General features: G+C 45.7%; 1 protein-coding gene across 1 annotated transcript in view; it reads right to left on the bottom strand.

The window, feature by feature from the left end:
* Window positions 1-24,756, bottom strand: part of LOC134354406 (tetraspanin-4-like) — an 81,174-nt gene that overhangs the window by 2,436 nt on the left and 53,982 nt on the right. Inside the window, exons 3-7 of the mRNA XM_063063404.1 lie at window positions 21,017-21,208; window positions 19,268-19,342; window positions 16,884-16,985; window positions 14,514-14,642; window positions 8,679-8,762 (exon numbers count right to left, since the gene is read on the bottom strand). Coding sequence (XP_062919474.1) covers window positions 8,679-8,762; window positions 14,514-14,642; window positions 16,884-16,985; window positions 19,268-19,342; window positions 21,017-21,208 — 582 coding nt within the window. The remainder of the gene's footprint in view (window positions 1-8,678; window positions 8,763-14,513; window positions 14,643-16,883; window positions 16,986-19,267; window positions 19,343-21,016; window positions 21,209-24,756) is intronic.

Consider the following 24,756-nt stretch of genomic DNA (forward strand, 5'->3'; position numbering starts at 1 on the left):
TCGGACTAACTCCTTTAGGAGCACAGTGGGGAGTATCCTAACTGGTTGCCTGGGATGGGAACACCGATGCCCAGGATTGGAAATGACTGTATACAGAAAACGGTGGATATAGCCCAGTCCATCACAGGCAAAGCCCTCACTATTATTGAGTACACTTACGTGGAGTGCTGTCACAAGAAAGCAGCACCTCTCATCAAGGACCCCACCATCTAGGCCATGCTCTCTTTATTTATTTATATGTATTGAGATACATGTGTGGAAAAGGCCCTTCCAGGACAATTTACGATGACCAATTAGCCTACCTACCAGTACCTCTTTGGACTGTGGGAGGAAACCAGAGCACCTGGAGGAAACCCACACAACCCACATGGTCATGGGGAGAACGTACAGACAGTGGCAGGAATCTAACCCGGGTCGCTTGTACTGTGAAACATTGTGCTAACCATTAGCTACAGTGAGGTGTGGAAGCTTTAGGACCCACACCACCAGTTTCAGAAATGGTTAATACCCTACAACCATCAGGCTCTTGAACCAGTGTGGATGACTTCACTCACCTCAACTCTGAACTGATTCTGTGACCTACAGGACTCCACAACGCATGTCTTCAGTATTGTTTTTATTTGCAAGGTCTGATGTCTTTGACACGCTGGTTGTTTGTCAGTCTCGGTCTGTTTATGTGCAGTTTTTCATAAATTCTGTAGCGTCGTATATCTTGTTCCAAATGTTTTTATTGTGAGGCAACATCAGCTTAACTACAAACTGTACAACTGACAATGTCCTAAAGTACAATGCTTCTTTTCTCTTTTCTTTCTTATAACAACATAATGAAAATCAAATGAATGTATGTATAGTAAACAAGTAAAAAGCAAAGGAAACCCTATCACTCCGTCTCCTTTCCCCTTCCCAGCCCTTCCCTCCCCTCACCCCTCCCGTATGTGCTGTTTAGGTCCTACCGCCCCCAACACTTAGTTCAGCTGTCGGTCTCTGCTAAATAATGGTTGCCACGAGGAAATCTGCAGATGCTGCAAATTCAAGCAGCACACACAAAAATTGCTGGTGAACGCAGCAGGCCAGGCAGCATCTCTAGGAAGAGGCGCAGTCGACGTTTCAGGCCGAGACCCTTCGTCAGGACTAACTGAAGGAAGAGTGAGTAAGGGATTTGAAAGTGGGAGGGGGAGGGGGAGATCCAAAATGATAGGAGAAGACAGGAGGGGGAGGGATGGAGCCGAGAGCTGGACAGGTGATCGGCAAAAGGGATACCAGACTGGAGAAGGGAGAGGATCATGGGATGGGAAGCCTGGGGAGAGAGAGAAGTGGGGAGGGGAGCCCGGAGGGTGGAGAGCAGGCAAGGCGTTATAGTAAGAGGGACAGAGGGAGAAAAAAGAGAGAGAGAGAAAAGAAAGGGGGAAAAAAATAAAAAAACATATTAAATAAATAAATAAGGGATGGGGTGTGAAGGGGAGGAGGGGCATTAACAGAAGTTAGAGAAGTTAATATTCATGCCATCAGGTTGTAGGCTACCTAGACAGAATGCCCCTCCTCCCCTTCACACCCCATCTCTTACTAGCTCTTCTTTCAGTTAGTCCTGACGAAGGGTCTCGGCCCGAAACGTCGACCGTACCTCTTCCTAGAGATGCTGCCTGGCCTGCTGCGTTCACCAGCAACTTTGATGTGTGTTAGGTGAGGACGGGTGTGTATTCCCACATCTCACCCTTTCTGAGCTCCACAATCGGTTCTTTGGTCTCACTGACGCTGCCAGGTTGTTGCGTAAGACCACTCAACCAGCTGATCTGTCTTGCTCCTGTACGCCCTCTCAACACCGTCTGAAATTCTGCCAACAATAGTTGTGCCATCGGCAAATTTATAGATGCCATTTGAGCTGTGCCTAGCCACAAGTCATGGGTGTAAAGAGAGTAGAGCAGTGGGCTAAGCACACACCCCTGAGGTGCAGAAGAACCAAGGAGAGATTCTGTGGATGCAACAGAGGCACTGGGATGCTGTGGTGCCTCCCAGGTGCCAGGATCATGAACATCTTTGGGTCCTTGGCATTCTAAAGGGTGAGGGTGAGGGTGAGCAGCCAGAAGTCTTGGTATATATTGGCACCAATGGCATGGGTAGGAAAGGTGGGGAGGTCCGGAAGAGGAATTTTAGGGAGCTGAAAAGCAGGACCTCCAGGGAAGTGACCTCTGGATTGCTGCCTGTGCCACGTGCTAGTGAGGGTAAGAATGGGACGATTTGGCAGATGAACGCCTGGCTGAGGAACTGGTGCAGGGGGCAGGGTTTCAGATCACTGGGATCTCTCCTGGGGAAGGTATGACCTGTACAAAGGGGATGGGTTACACCTGAACCCGAGGGGAACCAATATCCTTGCGAGCAGGTTTGCTGGAGCTGTTGGGGAGGGTTTAAACTAATTTGGCGGGGGCAGGGTGGGTTTCAGAGTGATAGTGCTGAGGATGGAGTAGCTGGTTTACAAAGAGTCAGTGCGTAGGAGCAGCTGATGATGGGGCAAAATTACGGTCAACGGGACGGGTTGCAGTGTAAAAAGGGGACAAAATAGAAAAGGGTGATGAATACAGGACTGAAGCTGTTATATTTGAATGCACACAGTGGACAGAATAAGGTAGATGATCTTGTAGCACAGTTACAGATTGGCATGAATGACATTGTGGGCATCACTGAATTGTGGCTGAAAGAAGATCATCGTTGGGAGCTTAATGTCCAAGGATACACTTGTATCAAAAGGACAGGCAGGGAGGCAGAGGGGGTGGTATGGCTCTGTCGGTATAAAGTGAAATCAAATCCTTTAGCAATTCATGACATAGGATCAGAAGGTGTAGAATCATTGTTGGTAGAGCTAAGAAACTGAAAGGGTAAAAAGACCCTGATGGGTGTTATGTACAGACCTCCAAACAGTAGCAAAGACACAACCAATATACTGGAGGAACTCAGCAGGCTAGGCAGCATCTATGGAAAAGAGTTTAGTTGAGGTCTGGGCCAAGACCTTTCATCAGGACTGGAGGAAAAAAAGTGAGGAGTCAAGAGTCAGAAGGTGTGGGGAGGGGAGGAAGAAACGCAAGGTGATAGGTGAAACCGGGAAAGAGGGAGGGGGTGAAGTAAAGAACTGGGAAGTTGATTGGTGAAAGAGATACAGGGCTGGAGATGGGGGGTCCAATAGAAAAGGACAGAAGGCCATGAAAGAAAGAAAAGGGGAAGGAGCACCAGAGAGAGGCGAGGAAATAAGGTGAGAGGGAAAAGGAAATAGGGAATGGTGAAGAGGGAGCATTACAGGAAGTGAAAGGGGGGGGGGAACAGTATGTTGGAAGTTCCAGGTGTCAGCGGGCTTGTGAAGTCACCACAACCCGACAGAAGGTTCTTGGGAAACTGAAAGGTCCGAAGGTAGGTAAGTCACCTGGATCACATGATGCACACCCCAGAGTTCTGAAAGAGCTATTAGTAATGATCTTTCAAGAATCAATAGATTCTGGAATGGTTCTAGAAGACTGGGAAATTGCAAATGTCCCTCCACTCTTCAAAAAGGGAGAGAGGCAGAAGAAAGGAAATTATAGACCAGTAAGTCTGACCTCAGCGGTTGGGAAGATGTTGGAGCCGATTATTCAGGAACTGGTTTCAGGGTACCTGGAGGCACATGATAAAATAGGCCAACGTCCTCATGGTTTCTTTAAGGGAAGATTTTGCCCGACAGATCTGTTGGAATTCTTTGAGGAAATAACAAGCAGGACAGACAAAGAAGAATCGGTAGATATTGTGTACTTGGATTTTCAGAAGGCCTTTGAGAAGGTACCACACATGAGGCTGCTTAACAAGATAAAAGCCCATGGTATTACAGGAGAGATACCAACAAGAATAGAACATTGGCTGATTGGCAGGAGGCGAAGAGAGGGAATAAAGGGAGCCTTTTCTACTGACTGCCAGGGACTAGTGGTGTTCCAGAAGGATCTGTATTGGGACCGATACGTTTTACATTATATGTCAATGATTTGGATGATGGAATTGGTGGCTCTGTGGCCACGTTTGCAGATGATACAAAGATAGGTGGTGGGGCAGGTAGTTTTGAGGAAGCAGAGGGGTACAGAGGACTTAGACAGATTAGGAGAATGGGCAAAGAGGTGGCAGATGAAATACAGCTTTGGGAAGTGTATGCTTATGCACTTTGGTAGAAGAAACAAAAGCATGGACTATTTTCTAAATGGAGAGAAAATTCAAAAATCTGAAGCGTAAAGGGACTTGGGAGACCTCGTGCTGGATTCCCTAAGGGTTAATTTGCAGGTTAGGAAGGCAAATGCAATGGTAGCATTCATTTCAAGAGGACTAGAATATAAAAGCAAGGATGTAATGTTAAGGTTTTATAAGGGACTGGTGAGGCATCACTTGGAGTTCTGTGAGTACTTTTGGGCCCCTTATCTTAGAAAGGATGTGCTGACATTGAAGAAGGTTCTAAGGAGCTTCACGAAAATGATTCCAGGATTGAAAGCCTTGTCATCTGAGGAATGTCCGATAGGTCTGAGCCTGTACTCACTGGAATTCAGAAGAATGAAGGGGGATCCCATTGAAACCCATCGAACGTTGAAAGGCATTGATTGAGTGGATGTGGACAGAATGTTTCGTATGGTGAAGGAGTCTAAGACCAGAGGACACGGCCTCAGCATAGAGGGACTTCCATGTAGAATGGAGTTGAGGAGGAATTTCTTCAGCCAGAGAGTGGAGAATCTGTGGAATTCGTTGCCACAGGCCGTTGTGGAGGCCAAGTCTCTAAGTATATTTAAGGCAGAGACCTTGATTGATCAGGGCATGAAGGGATACGGGAAGAAGGCAGGAGATTGGGGCTGAGGAAAATCGGATCAGCCATGATGAAATGGTGGAACAGACTCGATGGGCCAAATGGCTTAATTCTGCTCCTATGTCTTATGGTCTTATGGGTGTTAGAATTGTAGAGCACACAGGTTTTTGTGTCCTCATTTTTCCTTACAGCTCTGGAAAATAACTAGTTGGAGTGGAGACATTAACTTGATTTCTGTAGTTTTTATATTCCCCAGGGCATTCCAATTGCTTTATAACTAACAACATACAGTTCTTTCGCAGCTTTCTCAGTATTGCATTAAATACAGTAGCTAATTTGTGTAGGAAAAGGTCTCACAAATCAGTCTTGAAATCCTTCCGCATGACACCAAATAAGTAATGCAATTGTGAAGCAATAAATTGACGCATCACGATGAAGCCACACTAGTGGCTATACTTCATTGGGAGTCTGGTTTGTCACCAAAGGCTCTAGCAAGTTTCTACAGATGTACAGATGGAGGGCATTCTGACTGGTTCCATCACCATCTGGCATGGAGGCTTCAGCGCACAGGATGAGAAAACGCTGTGGAGGGTTGTAAACTCAGTCAGCTCCATCACACGCACCAACCTCCCCATCTTCGAGGACATCTTCAAAAGGCAATGCCTCATGAAGGTGGCATCTGTCACGAAGGAACCTCACCACCCAGGACGTGCCCTCTTCTCATTCCTACCGTCAGGGATGAGGTACAGAGGTGTCTTTCCTGTAGGTAGGTGACCGGTACCGCACACAATACTCCATATCTGGCCTCGCTGACGTCTTATGCATGTTTCTCATCTCACTGCTGCCATCAGGAAGGTGGTACAGGAACCTCAGGAGCCACTCTACCAGGCTCAGGAACAGTAATTATCCCTCAACCATCAGGGTCTTAAACCAACGGGGATAACCACTTAACTTCACTCACCCCATCACTGAACTGTTCCTACAAACCTATGGACTTACTTTCAAGGACTCTTCACATTCTTGATATTTATCGTTCATTTAAAAGGCTGGATCCATCCTTGGCTACAGCCTGGACTCTTCTGTGGAGAGGAGGTCACTAAACAAACGGTTGTCCATTATGGACAATCTGGCGCATCCTCTCCATGACCTACAGAATAAGCCGCTGAGCACCCTTCCAAACAGACCCATTCAGTTCCGCTGTCACAGGGATCATTACAGAAAATCTTCCCTACCATATACAACACTTCATCTCTGTGTGACTGGAGAACACACATCACAGTATAGTAGTCTGCTTTATTATTTTGTACATTATTATTGCATGTTAGTACATTATTATTGCATTCTGTATTTTCTGTATAAGTTTGCACACTGCCAAGAGTGTTTTTAAATGTCCCTGCTGTAATGAAAGAATTTCCCACTCGGGATCAATAAAGTATTTATTACTTATTTATTATTTCTTTTTTTTCTTTCTTTTTGTATTTGAAAATTTTTCTGTCTTCTGCACAATGGTCGTTTGTCTGTCCTGTTGGGTGTGGACTTCAATGATTCTGTTGTGTTTCTTATACTTGCTGTGAATGCCCGCAGGAAAATGAATCTCGGGGTTGTTCAGTATATGGTGACGACTTTGTATTTATTTTGAACTTTGTACTTTATACAACTTCAACATGACATCCCAACTCCTGTACACAATACTCTGATTTATGAGGGGGCCAAAATGGAGGGTATATGTTTCTGGACCATTTCAAGAGAAAGTTAAGGGTAAGCCTCTGCTGTGGGATTGGGGAACATACAGCCCAGATCCTGTAAGAATGCCAGGCTGAGGGTAGCAGACACCAGCAGAATCAACAAACTCATTCGTAAGGCCAGTGATGTTGTGGGGATGGAACTGGACTCTCTCACGGTGGTGTCTGAAAAGAGGATGCTGTCCAAGTTGCATGCCATCTTGGACAATGTCTCCCATCCACTACATAATGTACTGGTTGGGCACAGGAGTACATTCAGCCAGAGACTCATTCCACCGAGATGCAACACAGAGCGTCATAGGAAGTCATTCCTGCCTGTGGCCATCAAACTTTACAACTCCTCCCTTGGAGGGTCAGACACCCTGAGCCAATAGGCCGGTCCTGGTCTTATTTCATAATTTACTGGCATAATTTACATATTACTATTGAACTATTTATGGTTCTATTACTATTTATTATTTACGGTGCAACTGTAACGAAAACCAATTTCCCCTGGGATCAATAAAGTATGACTATGACTATGACTATTTCCTTTCCTCAGGAACATTAGTGAGTGTGATTGTTATTTTTTAAAACAGCAATCCAAGAACTGGGCAGAATGGATCAATTTTTGGTGGGACTACTAAGGAAGTGGGTGGCGCCGTGGTAACTAGCACGCAGGAGACTTCCAAAAGACAGCACCTCAAAAAGGCAGCATCCCTCATCACCCAGGACATGCCCTCTTCTCAGTGCTACCATCAGGGAGGAGATACAGGAACCTGAAGACACACACCTAATGATTCAGGAACAGCTTCTTCCCCTCTGCCATCCGATTTCTGAATGGACAATGAACCCAAGAACACTATCTCACTATTACTTTCCTCTCTCGTTTTGCATTATTTACTTAATTTCTTATCTACACACTTCTTATTATAAGGTATAATTTTTATTATGTACTGCTGCCGCAAAACAACAAATTTCACGATGTATTATCATCATTATGTGCTGTGTCGCGTGACAGGGGCGATCACGGTCTTCCACCTGTCCTTAATCTGCTTTTTCTGTGGGACAGATCCCCTTCACACTGTTGTTCTTATTCTTTTCTCTGCCCATGACCATGATTGCTCTTGGCAAATTTTTCCACAGAAGTGATTTCCCTTCTTCTAAGGGTATCTTTACAAGACGGGTGACCCCAGCCATTATCAATACTCTTCAGAGGTTGTCTGCCTGGCGTCAGTGGTTGCATAACCAGACTTGTGATATGCACCATCTGCTCATATGACCATCCATCACCTGCTTCCATGGCTTCACATGACCCTGATCAGGGTGCTAAGCAGATGCTACACCTTGCCCAAGGGCAGCCTGCAGGATAGCAGAGGGACTACTACTACTATTACGTCGACTCAGGCCTAGGGGGCCGGCGTCGGGCACGATGACGGACTCTCCACTTCTCCCTCTCCCTCATCAGTGTGTTCAGTTCATCTACCTTAGCCGCGCCGCTGTCTTCTAGGAGCGCGTTGACCATAGTCTTGGGAGGGCGCCCGGGGTTCATCCTCCCATGCTTGGGCTCCCATATGATGACTAGGCTGACAGGTAGCTCGGGGTGGCGTAGACAGTGCCCCGCTAGTTGCAGTCTTCTCGCCTCGATTTTAGTGGAGAGCATCGGTAGGTTGTTATAGAGCTCAACGTTCGTCATGTGCTATTGTCAACTCACGTCAAGAGCCATCCGGAGCATTCGTGTATAGCAACCATCTAGAGACTTTCCCATAGACTTGGTGAGTGTCCACGTCTCACATCCGTACGTGAGAATGGACTCTAGGACTGCTATGAAAATCCTCTTTTTAAGCCCTCTGGTCAGGTTCGGCTTCCAGATTTCCTTCATGCCGTTCATAGCCCTCCACGCCAGCGCCTTCCGTATCTTTATGTCCTTCTCCGAACTCATCATTCTTGACCGGAGGTACTTGCAGTCAAAGCAGAACATAGCAGATGGAAGGAGCGCCTTACACCTCCTCTGTTAGAGAGGCATCTCCTCCCCACCACTTACACACACAAATATCTGTTCCAACACCACCCCCGAGCTCACCATTTCCACACGTGGACTGGAGAGCCATGAGTGAGGTCGAGGCGATGCTCATTGGTTTTCTGGTCACGTACTGTACCTGTAGCACTGGGATGCAAAGTCCAAAGATGCAGATCGCCACAATGTTTTCCTTCAGCCACTTGATAACCTTGTCGTAGCATGGCTGTGGACGGAAGACAGCAAGTTAAACCCATGCATGAACTGTTTATCACACAAACACTCGGTGGCCACTTTATTAGGTACACCTGTCCACCTGCTCATTAATGCAAATACCTAATCAGCCAATCACATGGCAGCAACTCAATGCATAAAAGCATGCAGACATGGCCAAGAGGTTCGGTTGTTCAGAACAAACATCAGAATGGGGAAGAAATGTGATTTTGACCCCTCGGTTAATGGTACAGGTCCATGGCATAAAAACGGTCAGGAACTCCTGCTCTAGAGTTTAGAGAATGTGAGAAACAAAAAAAAATCCAGTGAGTGGCAGTTCTGTGAGTGAAAACACCCTGTTAATGAGGGAGGTCAGAGGAGAATGGTCAGACTGGTTCAAGCTGACAGGAAGGTGACAGTAACTCAAGTAGTCATTCATTACAACAGTGGTGGGCAGAAGAGCATCTCTGAATGCACAACATGTTGAACCTTGAAGTGGATGGGCTACAGCAGCAGAAGACAATGAACATACACTCAGTGGCTACTTTATTGGTACAGGAGCTACCTTAAGTGTAGTTCTTAAATCCACGAGGCTGCACTGAACTTTAATCCTACAGTTGCCCTAAATTGTAATATTACCTCATCTATGTTTCCGTTGTGAAGTGCCACAATTTAGCTCTTTCACTCCAGAAACTCGTGGCCGAGGAACAGGTCCATTGAACAAGACAATGGCATATGTCATTACACCACATCATTATGTAAGTGCCTCACTAAAGAAACTAAGTAGACATCATTATGGGTCTTGTGTTTCCCTTTCGATTAGTTTCTGAAATACAAAACAAACATCTGTAACTCATGTTCTCAGTATTATCTATTTACTTTTTTGTATTTGGACACTTTGTCCTCTTTTGCACGTTGGTTGTTTGTCTGTCTTTGTGTGCAGTTTTTCATCGATTCTATTGTATTTCTCTGTTTTACTGTGAATGCCTGCAAGAAATGTATAGTTTACCAGGTCAAGTCTCTGGAGAGGAGGTCTGAGGTCACAACCATTTGACTGAAAGTAGAGTTTTAATCTAATCTCGGTTTTAAGTGCTTCATTTTTTTTACAAAATAAACAAATCGTTTGACACCGAGGCCAACCTGCATTTACATAGTGACTTTAACTGACAAAAACGTTCCACAGGAGCCTTGTCAAGCAAAAATAGACAAGAGCCACATGAGACAAAATTAGAGCAAGCCACTAAAAGTTGAGTACTCTGGTCTAAAGGACAAAGGGTGAGAGAGAACGCGAGACCATAGAATCTTGATAATTGCTTTCATCAGTGCAGAGATGATTTGTGTTGTCAGATGAGAGCAAGGCCACCAAGGAGAAATTGAGGAACTCTAGCCTGTTCATTTTAGGAAAAAAAAATGGCCGACTGGTGGCATCAGCACCCGACTTTGAGGTGAGAGGTCCTGGGTTCGAATCTGGCCGGCTCCTTGCACACTTTCCAAACATGCTGAGTTGAGCGTCAGGCTTTCAACTTGGCCTCATAAAAAACAGACAAAATGCTAAAGGAACAGCAAGATTGCCACCTGATGCACCTCCAGATGCAGAGAGGCCTAGCACTTTAGAAAAATGAGAGGACTTTTTCTTCAAACATGGAAAACCCTTAAAGGGATTGGTGGAATAGACAGAGGCAATTTCTTCTCAGTGGGAAGTCAGACTGGAGTTTACGGTACCAGGATAAGAACTGGACATTTAGGTTTGAGATGAGACATTTCTCCACACTGAGGTTTGTGAATCGTTGGAATTTGTCCATCTCAATTGGCTGCAAATGTTTAGTTACTGAGAGCATTAAAAGCAATTTCAAGTTCCTGGGCGTCAATATTGCTGAGGACCTAACCTGGTCCCAACATATCCATGCAGCTACAGAGAAGGCAAGACAGTGACAGCCAACTGGCGTTTCAGAAATTTCTCCAGATGTTCCTCTGTGAAAGCACAGAGGAACATCTGGAGAAATTTCTGAAACGCCAGTTCGCTGCAGTTGTTACTGCGCGATGGAGAAATCTTTCGGAGGGAAGGCCCCAGAATCACTGGCTTTGCCTGCTGCTGGCCACCGAGATTGAGGTCGAATCGTTCGGATAGAGATGGCGCTCAGTACTCGGTGTCGGAGGGCTGATCGGAGGCTCAAAGTTTTCGGACGACTCAGAGTCGGACTGTGGTCGGGTATGGCAGGGAGAGTTTTCTTCCTTCTCCCGTCTGCGTGAGATGTGGGACTTTTGAGAGACTTTGAACTTTTTACTGTGCTCATGGACTTCTTCATCAAGTTATGGTATTCTTGCACTGTTGTAACTATATGTTATAATTATGTGGTTTTTGTCAGTTTTTCAGTCTTGGTTTGTCCTGTGTTTTGTGATATCACACCGGAGGAAATATTGTATCATTTCTTAATGCATGCATTACTAAATGATAATAAAAGAGGACTGCGTGTCTTCATAATCTAACTAACTATATTTCATTTTGAGGCGATTTGGTTTGTCACCAGAGACACTCTCAAATTTCTACCTATGTACTGTGGAGAGCATTCTAGCTGGCTGCATTATTGTTTGGTATGGGGAGGGGTACTGCACAGGATTGAAGCAAGTTGCTGAGAGTTGTGAACTCAGTCAGCGCCATCATTCAGGACCCAGTCACCCAGGACATGCGCTTTTCTCAGTGTTACAATCAGGGAGGAGATACAGAAGCCTGAAGATAAACACTCAATGATTCAGGAACAGCTTCTTCCCCTCTGTCATCCGATTTCTGAATGGACATTGAATCCATGAACACTCCCTCACTACTTTCTTTTTTGTTTTCTGTTTTTGCACTACTATATTTAAATCTAACTAGTTAATATACATATATACTTACTGTAATTCAGTTTTTCCCTGTACTTATCATGAATAGCATCGTACTGCTGTGTCAAAGTTAACAAACTTCACGACATATGCCGGTGATATTCTGACTCAGATTCTGACGAGTTTCATTGAATGACTCAGCTCTTTCCTCTTTACTGCTTTTCATGGCTGCCACACGTGATGCAAATATGATGGAGGGTGAGTAAGAGGCCAGAACATGAGAATTAGGGTTAAGAAGAGGCCACCTAGTCCTTCATGCCAGCTTTGCATTCATTGTTCATGTTGTTTCCTGCCCTGTCCACACAGCTATTTATATCCAGAAATCTACTGATCTTTTGAATCATTCACTGACTGAACATCAAAATTTCAATGACTCATCACCATTCAGTGAAGAAACTTCTAAGTGGCCACACCTTAATCTGAGAGAGCCTCTCAGGTCCTCTCAGCCAGAGGAAATGTACCCACCCTGTCAAATACTGTAAGAATTTTTTTAAGGATCATTTTTTCTGAACTCTGGTTACAGAAGACTTTTCTACTTAATCACTCCTTGTAAAGCAATCCTATCAAAAAGTCTGGTGAATATTCACCAGCTTCACTGAACATGCACAATACAGGGCCTTAGGCCTAGGCCTGTGGTGTTCTGCTGAGCTTTGAACTCAGTCCAAGATCAGTCTAACCCCCTTCCTTCCTCCATAGCCCTCCAGCTCTGTTAATTAATTAATCCATTCAGAGATACAGGCCCTTTCGACCCAACAAGCTTCACCACCCAGCAACCCACCCATGTATCCCTACAGGACAGCTTACAGTGGCCAGTTAACCTACCTCCCCACACGTCTATGGACTGTGGGAGGAAACTGGAGCACCCGGAGGAAACCCACGCGGTCATGGAGAGAACATACAAACTCCTCACTGTCAACGGCGGAGTTGAACTCTGAACTCTGATGCCCCAATCTGCAGTAGTGTCACATTAACTGCTACGCTATTGTGGTGAGCTTTTCTATTATCCGTATACTATTTCCAAGTTTTTTTTAATGTCCTTCTAACATTATCCCTGGCTGTGTGTTCCACACACCACCATTCTGAAAAATAACTAACTCTGACATCCCCCCCGCCCATACTTTCCTCCAATCACCTTAAAATTATGCCTCCGCTTCCATCCTTGGAGAACTCCATGTATGCTTCTTCTCATTTGTACACCTCTATCAAGTTATCTCTTATCCTTCTTCACTCCAAAGAGGAAAGCCTTAGCTCTCTCACAAGACATGCTCTCCAATCCAGGCAGCATCCTGGTAAATCTCCTCTGCACCCTCTCTAAAGCTTCCACGCCCTTCCTATAATGAAGTGACCAGAACTTAACATAATTTTCCAAGTGTGGTCTAACCAGAGTTTTATGGAGCTGCAACATTACCTCATGGCTCTTGAACTCAATCCCTCAACTAATGAAGGCCATACACCTTCTTAACCACCCTATTAACTTGCATGGCAACTGTGAGGGACTATGGACGTGGACCCCAAGATCCCTTTGTTCCTCCACACTGCTAAAAAATCCTACTATTAACCTTGTACTCTGTCTTCAAACTTAACCTTCCAAAGTGGGTCATTTCACATTTTTCTGGGTTGATCTCCAAGTCGTGGCTATCCCTCGAGGTCGAGGATGATGGTCTTCATTCTGAAGAAGTGGCCCACAGAGCGAAGACGCCTGTGCGTGTATTTGTTTAACGTGTACTTGAGGTTGCACTCCAAGAAGCACACGATACTTCACAAATCAACCGACTGATTCCAATGGCACGGAAACCACGACGATTGGAGCTGATGGATTTGTTGCAGCCTTCATCCGCCTTCACAGCCATTGAGTCTGAAGTAACTTTGTCCACCTGTTCCACCGTTGAGGTCTTGGTTGGATTGTTCTTTGTCAGGGACCTCACCCTCGACCTTACCACCATGGGTGACCCTACCAGGAGCACAGCAAGTGATCTCCAAGTGCCATTCTTCTGTTTAAGAAGCCCAAAGCTACACTCAAGCTTCAGGTGCAGTCTCAACAAAGCCCTTCGAAATCACAATAGAAAATCTTCACTCTTTGCCCAAATTCTGTTGTAATAAAGGCAAAGAGCATTTGTTACTTGAGGATCTGAGTATAGGAGTCCAGGTAAAGGCCAGCAAATCATTTGCCTTCCTCATTGCTTCCTGTACCAGAAGCAAGTACCGGAGGCCCAGAGGTGGGCCTGTCCTGCGGTTGGAGGCCTGTCTCAGTGAATGAGTGAATGGTTGGCTGGGGAGGGTGCAAGAAGGGCTTGTTATGCTGATGTTTCCTTGTCTTCTTTTATATTGTTTTGTTGTTCCCTCTGCAATCTCTTCAGCTACTTCCTTCGGAACCCGAGGGTGCATTCCATCAGGTCCAGGAGATTTATCCAATAGAGGCCCATATCAGAATCGGGTTAATCACCACTCACATATGTCATGAAATTTGTTTTTTTTTGTGGCAGCAATACAGTGCAATACCTAAAATTACTACAGTCCCGTGCAGAAGTCTTAGGCACCCTAGCTATATATGTGTGCCTAAGAGCTTTGCACAGTACTGTACAATGAAGCATTGAAATATATAATGGAATGTGTCAAATCAAATCGGTAAGTATAGTGCTGGGGGCAGCCCGCGAGTGTCGCCGCGCTTCCAGCACCAACTTTGCGTGCCCGCCACTCACTAACCCTAACCCGTGTGTGTTTGGAATGTGGGAGGAAAACTGAGCACCCGGAGGAAACCCACAGACAGCGGCAGGAATCGAACCCTGATTGGCGGTCGCCAGCGCAGTAAAGTGATTGCGCTACCCAATCTGCCCTTATAATTCAGCATCCATTCCACACCCAAATATCTGAACTTCTGACTCACGTCTTTCCACCAGATATCAGGGATGCTCGAGCAGTTGTTGATCAGCTTGAAGCAGCAGGAAACGGGCACCTTACTTCCGTTTAAGACAGAGAACCAGTCGTCATAGCGGATGACACCACAGCACCGGAACTGCGCAGAGAAAGAAATGCACGCACGCAATCAGTTTCACTTCTAACCTCATCCCTGAGCAATGAGAGCTGATAATATTTTGATCTTCCAAATGATAAAGGCTCAATAAGGAGCCATGTGAACAAGTTTACTGTCATTGATAAAAGGGGCTTTAAGAGGATGGATATTAATGTGTCCAAATAAGAGGAAAGAATTGTCAAATACCAGAAGGCAGGCATTGAAGGTGAGAGGGGGTAACTTCAAAGGTGGTAGTTTTTTTACTCAGAGAGTTGTGGATGTCGGTATGGCGGTACAGGTAAATACATTAGAGGCTATTAAGAGACGTTTAGATAGGCTCATGGATGTAAGGACGATGCGAAGACGTAATGCAGGCAAGTGCGAGGTTTTGCACTTCCGTATGAGCCAATTGACGTAGGTCTTACACAGTAGGGCACTGAAGAGTATGGATAAACAAGAGGATCTAGGAAAACAGATCCATAATTCCTCGAAAGAAGCATCACAGGTAGACAGTGTTGTAAACAAAGCTTTTGGCACATTGGCCTTCATAAATCAATGTAATGAGTACAGGCAATGGGATGTTATGTTGAGGTTGTATAAGACATTGGTAAGGCCTAATTTGGAGTATTGTGTGCAGTTTTGGTCACCTGTGTTGTGCAGTGTTGGCGCGTGGCCAAGTGGTTAAGGTGTTCGTCTAGTGATCCGAAGGTCACTAGTTTGAGCCCTGGCTGAGGCAGCGTGCTGTGTCCTTGAGCAAGGCACTTAACCACACATTGCTCTGCGACGACACCGGTGCCGAGCTGTATGGATCCTAATGCCCTTGGACAAGATTGGTGGCATGGAGAGGGGAAACTTGCAGCATGGGCAACTGCCAGTTTTCCATACAACCTTGCCCAGGCCTGCGCCCTGGAAACCTTCCAAGGCGCAAATCCATGGTCTCATGAGACTAACGGATGCCTATTTGGTCACCTACCTACAGGAAAGATGTAAATAAGGTTGAAAGAGTGCAGAGCAAATTTACAAGGAAGTTGCTGAATCTGGATGACCTGAATTATAAGGAAAGATTGAACAGGTTAAGACTCCATTGCTTAGAACGTAGAAGATTGAGAGGAGATTTGATAGAGGTATACAAAATTATGAGGGGGATAGATAGAGTAAATGCAAGCAGGCTTTTTCCACTGAGGTTGGGTGGGACTACAACCAGAGGTCTGGGGTTAAAGGTGAAAGGTGAGAAGTACAAGGGGAACATGAGGGGAAACTTCTTCACTCAGAGAGTTGTGAATGTGAAACGAGCTGCCAGCACAAGTGGTGCATGTGAGCTTGATTTCAACGTTGAAGAGAAGCGTGGACAGGTACATGGATGGTAGAGGTATGGAAGGCTGTGGTCCTGGTGCAGGTCGATGGGAATAGGCAATTTAAATGGTTTCGGCATGTTGGGCCTGTTTCCGTGCTGTACTTCTCTATGACTCTATGGAGGGATATGGACATTGTGTGGGTAGGACGGAGTAGTGGTTTTGATTTACTTTTTAGCTGGTTCGACTGAACACTGTGGGCTGGAGGGCCCGTTCCTGTGCTGTACTCTTCTATGTTCTATGTGCTATCGTGAGAGTTGGACAAACTGGGGGTTGCTTCGCTGGAATGGCGAAGGCTGAGGGGAGATCTGACAGAGGTTAATAAGATTAGGAGAGCACGGACAGAGGAGACAGATAGCATCCTTTTTCCCAGGGTTGAAAAGTCTAAAATCAGAGGGCACGCATTTAAGCTGAGAGGGGTTAAATTCAAATGAGATGTGCGGGGCAAGTTAGAGAATGGTGGATGCCTGGAACTCACTACCTGGGGTGGTGGTAGAGGCAGATACATAGGGACTTGTAAGAGAATGTGAGGGAAATGGAAGGATTGTGTAGGTAGAAGTGATTCATTTATTTAGCCAGTTGATTACCAATTTAATTTTTTTGATACAACATTGTGAGCCAAGGGGCCTGTCCCTGTGCTGTACTTTTATCTGAATAGCTGGCTGGTGGTGTAGTGGCTTCCGCAGTGGACCTCGAGGTGGGTATTCCCAGGTTCGAATCTGGCCAGATCCCGGCACAATTTCCATCCGTGCTGGGCTGAGCATCACTCTAGAAACTTTGCCTCGTCAAAGACAGACAAAATGCTAAAGAAACAGCGGTTGCCGCCCGATGCACCACACGGCACGGAAAGGAACAACACTGATCTGCAGGGAAGGCCGATCAAGGAGCTTACATCCATCTGCACAATATCCCAGCCATTGGTCAAATCGCTGTGTCCAGATGTGTTGTAGAACTGAAGTCCTTTCTTCAGCTCCTTCTTCGCATACTGGTTTATCTAGGGGTAAATACAAGATAAAAAGCAGTTGTAATAATCCGGTTTCTCAATCAATTGTTCCATCGTAATGGAATCAGATATCACTGTGCCTGATCAGATTTCATAATCACAGCATGCCAACCAATTCGTCAGGATTAGTTACAGATGTCAATTGTTTGATTGGAGTCAATAATGGATCTCGGGTAATCAATTAGTGTCAGGAAACGTAGAGGAGGCTTGACCCAAACACAGAGCAGTGGAAACAATTTGATGGTGAGTGAATACTTTAATAATAGACTGCAAAAATCGAAGCTATGAACGGCTGCAAAACAAGAGAGATCATAAAGCTGAAGATCTAGGAGCAGAATTAGGCATTTCATCATGGCTGATCCATTTACCTCTCAGCACCAATTTCCTTCCTCCTCCCCGTAGCCCATCATGCCCTGCCTAATCAAGAATCTATCAACCTCTGCCTTAAATTTACCCAATAACTTGGCCTCCACTGTTGCCTGTGGCAACAAATTCCACAGATTCACCACTCTCTGGCTAAAGAAATTCCTCCTCGTCTTTGCTCTAAAGGAATGTCCCTCTATTCTGAGGCTGTGTTCTCTGGTCCTAGACTCTCCCACCATAGGAAATGTCCTCTGCAAGTTGTGATTAGAATGAATACTGTTTACCTTTGCAAAGAAGGATCATTCTTCCCCCTACTTTACCTCACCAAATTCTTCACATAAATGGCTGTTTACTCCTTTGGCCTTGTATCCTGAAATCAGCAGCCTTCGTGTGTGCTGACTTTGGGACTTTATTGAGGGGTATTTTCTGACCTGATCTCCACTTTTCCCCCTGTCCTCCAGCTGTTTGGAGATTTGAAAGAGTGGGTGTCCCTCTATTCTGAGGCTGTGTCCTCTGGTATTAGAATCTCCCACTATAGGAATCATCTTCTTCACATTCAACATTCAATACGTTTCTTTGAGATTACCCCTCACTCTTTTAACCCCTGCAGTTCCGCAATTCTTCCCACAAGGATTTAACACCTTCTAATCGTAAGTGATCCCTTTCTAAGGATTTGATTTTATTATTTTACCAACAGAGCTATGCTACCTCCGCTACCTACCTGCCTGTTATTTCAATATAATGTGTGCCCATGGATGTTAAGCTCCCAACTATACTCTTCTTTCAGCCACAACTCAGTGATGCCCACAACATCACAGCTGCCAATCTCTAACTGCGTTACAAAAACAATACTAAACACGACAAGGCAGCTGAAGGCCAGGAGTGACTGGCTGGTTCGATGAGTGAACAAGGCCTGTGGATGAGAGCTGGGTGTAAATAGGCTGCAGGTGATGAGTTGGAGGTGAGAGGTAGGTGACTCCTATTAGCTGGGTGGAGATCAGGAGGAACCTGCATGTGCAGGCCTGAAAATTAGATCCAAAACCAGATGCCATTTGACTAACTGGAAGCAATTACAGACTCCAGGTCAGTAATTCGGGACAGTATTGGACAATAGTGTCAAGTAAATGAATCCATGCCATGACAGACAGGATTTCCCAGCAGCTATCTATTTCAATTTGACTTCCCATTCCAATGCAAGTCCATGCTGCTGGGAGATTGGAGGTGATAGGGGGAAGAGGTGAAGGGCTGAAGGAGGAGGAATCTGATACAGTGAACCGAGGAAGAGGAAGGAGGAGGGCCACAAGAGGGAGGTGATTGTCATCTCAGCTTGGAGGAGCAACACCTCATATTCCATCTGGGTAGCCACCAACCTGATGACATGAACATCAATTTATCTCCCGTCTCTCTTTTTGTATTTCCCATCCTGGTTCCTTTCTCAACCCTTCTCTTCTCCTTACCTGCCCAAGAGCTCCCTCTGGTGCCTTCCCTCTTTCCCTTTCTCCAATGGTCTACTCTCCTTTCAGGTTCCCTTTCCTTCAGCCCTTTATTTTTTTTCCATTTATCACCTCCCAGCTTTTCACCTCACCTCCCCTTCCCCACCCTCCTGACACCTCACCTGTTCTCACTCATCACTCATCACTCAGCTTGTACGCCTTCCACTCCCTCTACCTTCTTGTTCTGGCTTCTTCCCCCTCCCCTTCCAGCCCTGATGAAGGGCCTCTGCCTGAAACTCCGATTGTTTATTCCTCTCCTGACTTGCTGGGATTCCCGGCATTCTGTGCTCAAGGTTTCCAGCATTTGCAGAATCTCTCGGCTAATTGATTCAACGGTGTTGTGCTGTGCTTTGCATGTTACATTAGTATCTGGGCTGAGGGAGTCAAGGACTTGGGATGAGCAAAATCCCTACTTACTGTATCCTGGCAACACAGGAATACAATTCCAACAGTCATTTCAAGGAGGAAGATGATCAGAAGCACCACGAAGAACTGTGAGAAAGAGAAAGGTTGAGTCAGGAAATGCAGAGAAGGCTTAACCCAAATGCAGAGCAGCAGAGACGATTCAGCAGTGAGCGATAACTGTGATTATAGACCACAAAATAACACGAGGGGCCGCAAAACAATAGAGAATAGAAACTAAACACAACAGGCAGCAAGGTAAACTTTGATCGGGCAGGGGGAAATCAAAGTTGACACCAACTCATTTGATGGGTGAACAAGGACAGTGGATGAGAACTGGGTTTAAATAGGCTGCAGGTGATGAGTCTGGCATGAGCAACAGGTGAAACCTATTAGCTGGGTGGAGACTGGGAGGTGCCTGCATGTGCAGGCTGGAAGGTATCAGCCAGAGCAGGCGTAACTGGTTGGGAGACATCAGAATGGGAAACCAGGGCACATTATTTTTATTTACCAATTTTTAAGAATGTATGCTGGAATTTTTTTTCTCCCTGTCCTTAAATGCCCTTGAATTTCAGGGCCACATCAGCATTTCCCGGGTTTGAGTACTATAGTTATCATTATTAATGACTAGATATTTTATTTAAATTCCAAATGATGAATTTATCATTTTATTTAGAGATAAAAGGTAACAGGACCTGCGCCACCCAATTACATCAATGTGACCCATTAACCTACTAACCCGTATGTCTTTGGAATGTAGGAGGAAGCCAGAGCACCAACTTGGTCACGGGGAGATTGAACAAATCCTTTACAGGCGGTGGTGGGAATTGAACCTCGGTTGATTGCTGTAAGCTGTAATAGAGTTACGCTTACCATTACACTGCTCTGCATCTGGTATTCCCAAGTCTCCCATCCAAGTACTAACCGTGCCTGAGCCTGCTTAGCTTCTGAGCTCAGACAAGATCAAGCATTTATAGGGTAGTTAAAGTTAGTCTACGGCCATACTAGCCTATGAATTTAAATTCCACAGCCGTGGTGTAATTTGAATTAACATCTCCGGAATTTTAGCTGAAGCCTTTGTGTTACTAATTCATTAAGTTAACCATAGCACCACCACCACACCCACATTATCACTGACGCTCAGTGGCCATATTATTAGGTACCTCCTGTACGTTCGTGATTTTCTGCTGTGTAGCCCATTCATTTCGACGCTCGACATGTTGCACATACAGAGATGTTCTTCTGCACACCACTGTTGTAAAGCATGGCTATTTGAGTTACTGTCACCTCGAGGCACTTTTGCCCACAGGACTGCTGCTTGCTGGATGTGTTTTTTTGTTTTTCACCCCAAACTTTGGAGACCGTTGTTCACAAAAATCCCAGGAGATCATTCCACGGTCAAAGTCATTTGGATCACATTTCTTCCCCATTCTGATGTTTGGTCTGAACAACAACTGAACCTCTTGACCATGTCTGCATGCTTTTATGCATTGAGTTGCTGCCACATGATTGGCTGATTAGATATTTGCATTAACGTACAGGTGAACCTAGTGAAATGGCCAATGAGTGTACTGAGCAGTGATGGTCAGAACACACAGACCTGTTCAGTTCTTCTTTAGTGTCATGTAGTCTTTTACAGTGATCAAAAAGATAACCCTATCTTGTCTGGAAGACACCAGCTCTGACCACTCCTTCAGGACTGTGGAGGATTTGTCACCCCTCAGATTCCTAGAGCATTCTAATTCAATGTTATCGCACACTCACGGTAAGCAGAAGGCAGCGGTTTTCAATCACAGCTCCGAGGCAGCCAAGAAATCCCACGATCATGATCACGGACCCGACAGCGATGAAGAAATTGGCAACGGTGAGAGATGGAAAGGATGAGGAGAGGGTCACAAAGTTCCCTTGTGTTACCACCAGCCACACTCCGACTCCGAGAATCCCACATCCTCCCAGCTGTATTGAAAAGATAGCAAATAGCATTTATGTTAGCACCTTAAACATGGTAAATATGAAGTGTTGTACGTGCAGCATGTCAGCAATGAAAATTTGATGCTGAGCCTTAGAGGGAAATATTAGAGCAGCTGATCAAAAGGGTGTAGTGTGAGGGGCTGAATATGACGGTAATTATAGAGTCATAGAGCACTACAGGACTTTGGCCTGTCTGGTCCATGCTGATCTGTTATTCTGTCTAGTATAGAAAAACCTAAGTGTAAGGGGTTTCTTCTTTTATGTTACTGCGTAGTCTAATTAAAATGGCTTCTTTGTTATGTTAACTGCTGAGAAAGTCCTCCCGCTAGCAGTTTGTTTGGATCATGTTACTGATAAGAAGATGTTACGAACCAAGTGGAATAGTTGTTATGCTTTCTGTGTGTCTGTAAGATATTGTGATGCGCGGGTTTTCGGGGAGAAGGTAGGAGAAAGAGACAGACAGAGGATGGACCAGGTGCTATGAGTCTGCTAACAGGATCGGACCCCGAGCAGGGGTCCAAGGTCCAGGATGTTCGGTGATAGAGGAGACAGCGACGGACTCGTGTGGAGCGTCTGGTCGACCACCTTTGTTGGTCCCAGGCGGCAGGTCGAGGTGGGTCCGAGGGGTCGCAGGGTGAAGAAGGAGGGTCCTGAACTCCAACTGTTTGTGCATGAAGAGATTGAACTTTGGTAAGTGTAAGTATTGTCTGTTATTTGGGCGGGGTGGGGTACATCACACAGCATCCACACAAACTAATTACCCAGCTTGGCGGGGCCGAGGGCTGTTTCCCTGGACGACAGCGAGCCGAGCGACCCTGAGACTGGCCGGGGGGGGCTACATACATCATAAGGGTATAGGTAACATATATATCTATAATGTACACATCTATTTGGGGCTCCACAGTAACATTGGGGGTTAGTGCAACACTTTTACAGTTCGGGACATCGGAGTTCATTCCTGGATGTCCTCTGAGAGAAGTCTCCGTACGACCCCCCCACGTGGAATGCACGGGTTCTCTCCCGGTTCAGACGGTCACATTTAATATCAGAGAATGCATACAGAACGCAACCCGAAATTCTTACTCTTCACAGGCATCCACAAAACAAGAAACCCCAAAGACTGAATGATAGTAACATCAGAAACTCAAAGCACCCCCCCCCCACATGCATAAGCAGCGGCAGATGCATCAACCCTTCCCCTCCCCCAACACGCACCAATAAAAGCACCCCCCCTCACCATGAAAACAAGAACAAAAGCCCCCCTCCCCAAAGAGTCCTTGATAGAGTCCATCGAAAACTACAGTCCATAGCCCAGCACTTCGGTATCTCAGACGGGCTGTCTCTCACCACTGAGGAGCTACGGTTTCCTCCCCATTCCAAAGACGTACGGGTTAGTAGGTTAATTGGTCATTGTAATTTGTCCTGTGAGTAGGCTAGGGTTAAATCAAGGGGTTGCTGGATCGGCAGGGCCTGTTCTGTACCTCTAAATATTAAGTTAATTTTGATACATTAACTGGCACCCTGTGGTATCAAATCTGGGAAAGGGAATCAAAAATGAGAAGGCACAGATTTCTAGGTGAGGGGGGTCAAGATATAAAAGGGACCTGAGGGACAACTTCATTCGTGCAGAGGAAACGATCTGTCAGAGGAAGTGGCTGAGGCTGCTACAATAATCACATTTAAAAGACAGTCGGACAGGTACATGGATAGGAGAAGTTTAGACGCATATGGATGTATTGCTGGCAAGTCATGGGAATGTTAATCAAAGATCGGCTTTATTCACTGAATACATTTACATGTATTAGGAATTTGCTGTGAGCTGTCGGTCAGGGAGTAACATGCACCAAAAAAAAAACAACATTCAACAATTATAATGGCCTCTCAAAGTCCAGCCCTATGTTCCTGTCGTGAGAGGTAGAAAAGGGGAAGGTCGGCCAATGGCTGTACAGGCCAATCCCTGTACAGTCGATACAATGGATTGCAGAAGCGTTGATGAGCTCCAACCATACCATCGACTTTGGACGATGAAGGTGGGAGGTCATCAATGGCCTGTTGTCCACTAGGGTCCGAATAAGTGAGAAAGTAACAAGTGTTTCCTCCCACAGTCCAAAGACCTACTGGTTGGTAGGTTAATTGGCCACTGTAAATTGTCCGATGAGTAGGCCAGGATTAAATAGGGGGTTTGCTGGATAGAGGTTCAAAAGTCGGAGGGGCCTGTTCTGCTCTGTATCCCAATAAATGAATAAACAAGTCCTCCCCACATCCAATTCTGTTCTGTATCCGAATAAATAAATAAACAAGTCCTCCCCACATCCAGTGGAGCCCCACACATTAGACATTTCTATGAGGTCACCTCTCATTCTCACATCCAGAGAACCGAGGACTGTCCTTATCTTAGTACCTAGCTTGGTGAATCTTTGTTGCATTCCATCAACGACAAGAATATCAACCACTGGGAGAGTAGACTCAGTACAGTATTCCAGGTGTGGGTTCACCATGGTCCTGCGTTATTGCACAAGGTATCTTTATTCTTATATTCAAATTGTCTTGCATGGAAGTCATTTGCCTTCCGCACCTGTACAAGGACAATTAGCTTCCGGAACGTCAATATTTTATTACTTAGAGATGCAGCACCCCAGGCCCTTCGAGCCGCACTGCCCAGCAACCCACCTAATTAACCCTAGCCTGATCACAGGACAATCTACAATGACCAGTTAACCTACCCACCAGTACGTCTGCAGTTGGAGCAAACTGGAGCCCAGAGGAAACCCACGCATTCCACAGGAAGGACGTACAAGCTTTCTTACAAACAGCGCTGGGATTGAACTCTGAACTCCAGCTGTAACAGCGTCACGCTAACCGCTAGGCCGCTGTGGCGCCCTGAGCAGAATCAGCAATTTTTATATTCAACCAAAATGAGGGACTTCACAGTTTCCACAATACACTGTTGCACAGTTCCTTAACTTGTCCAAGTTTCTTTGAAACCAGGGGTTCCCAACCTGGGGTCCATGGACCCCTTGGTAATGGCATCGGTCCACATCATAACAAAAGGTTGGGAACCCCTGGCTTAAATCCCCTTTGCATCCTTATATATCTCTTGAAGACGACCACAACTTTGCCGTTGGGCTTGGAGGCTTTCATACCTCAATGACCCAGAGAGCGATGCTGGCTGGAGTCAGGGCTTTAATGCTTTGGCTCATGGCTGAGTCACCCATGCCAAACAGGTCAAAGGGTAGAGGCCGGACTGAGAGTGGTCCACCGGTCCTTGAGGTTTGGGTGTTCATCTCAGGGCTAACAACTCTGACTGGTAAAACAAAATTGTTATGGAAAGAGCAATGAAGAATCTTTCTACATCTGAGTGCGATGGTATTCCTGAGTCTCCACCTGGGACTTTCATGACTGACAGTAGTGAAAACCGAGAGGAATCCACTGACACGATGAAGGAAGCCCTGAACACCACTAGAGATGGAGAACCTTCATTGCTGCCCTAAACACCACCCACATAGTGGGCAGTAAATAAGCAAACATCCTTG

The sequence above is a fragment of the Mobula hypostoma genome, chromosome 11 (assembly GCF_963921235.1).
Source record: "Mobula hypostoma chromosome 11, sMobHyp1.1, whole genome shotgun sequence".
In the NCBI taxonomy this organism is placed as follows: domain Eukaryota; kingdom Metazoa; phylum Chordata; class Chondrichthyes; order Myliobatiformes; family Myliobatidae; genus Mobula; species Mobula hypostoma.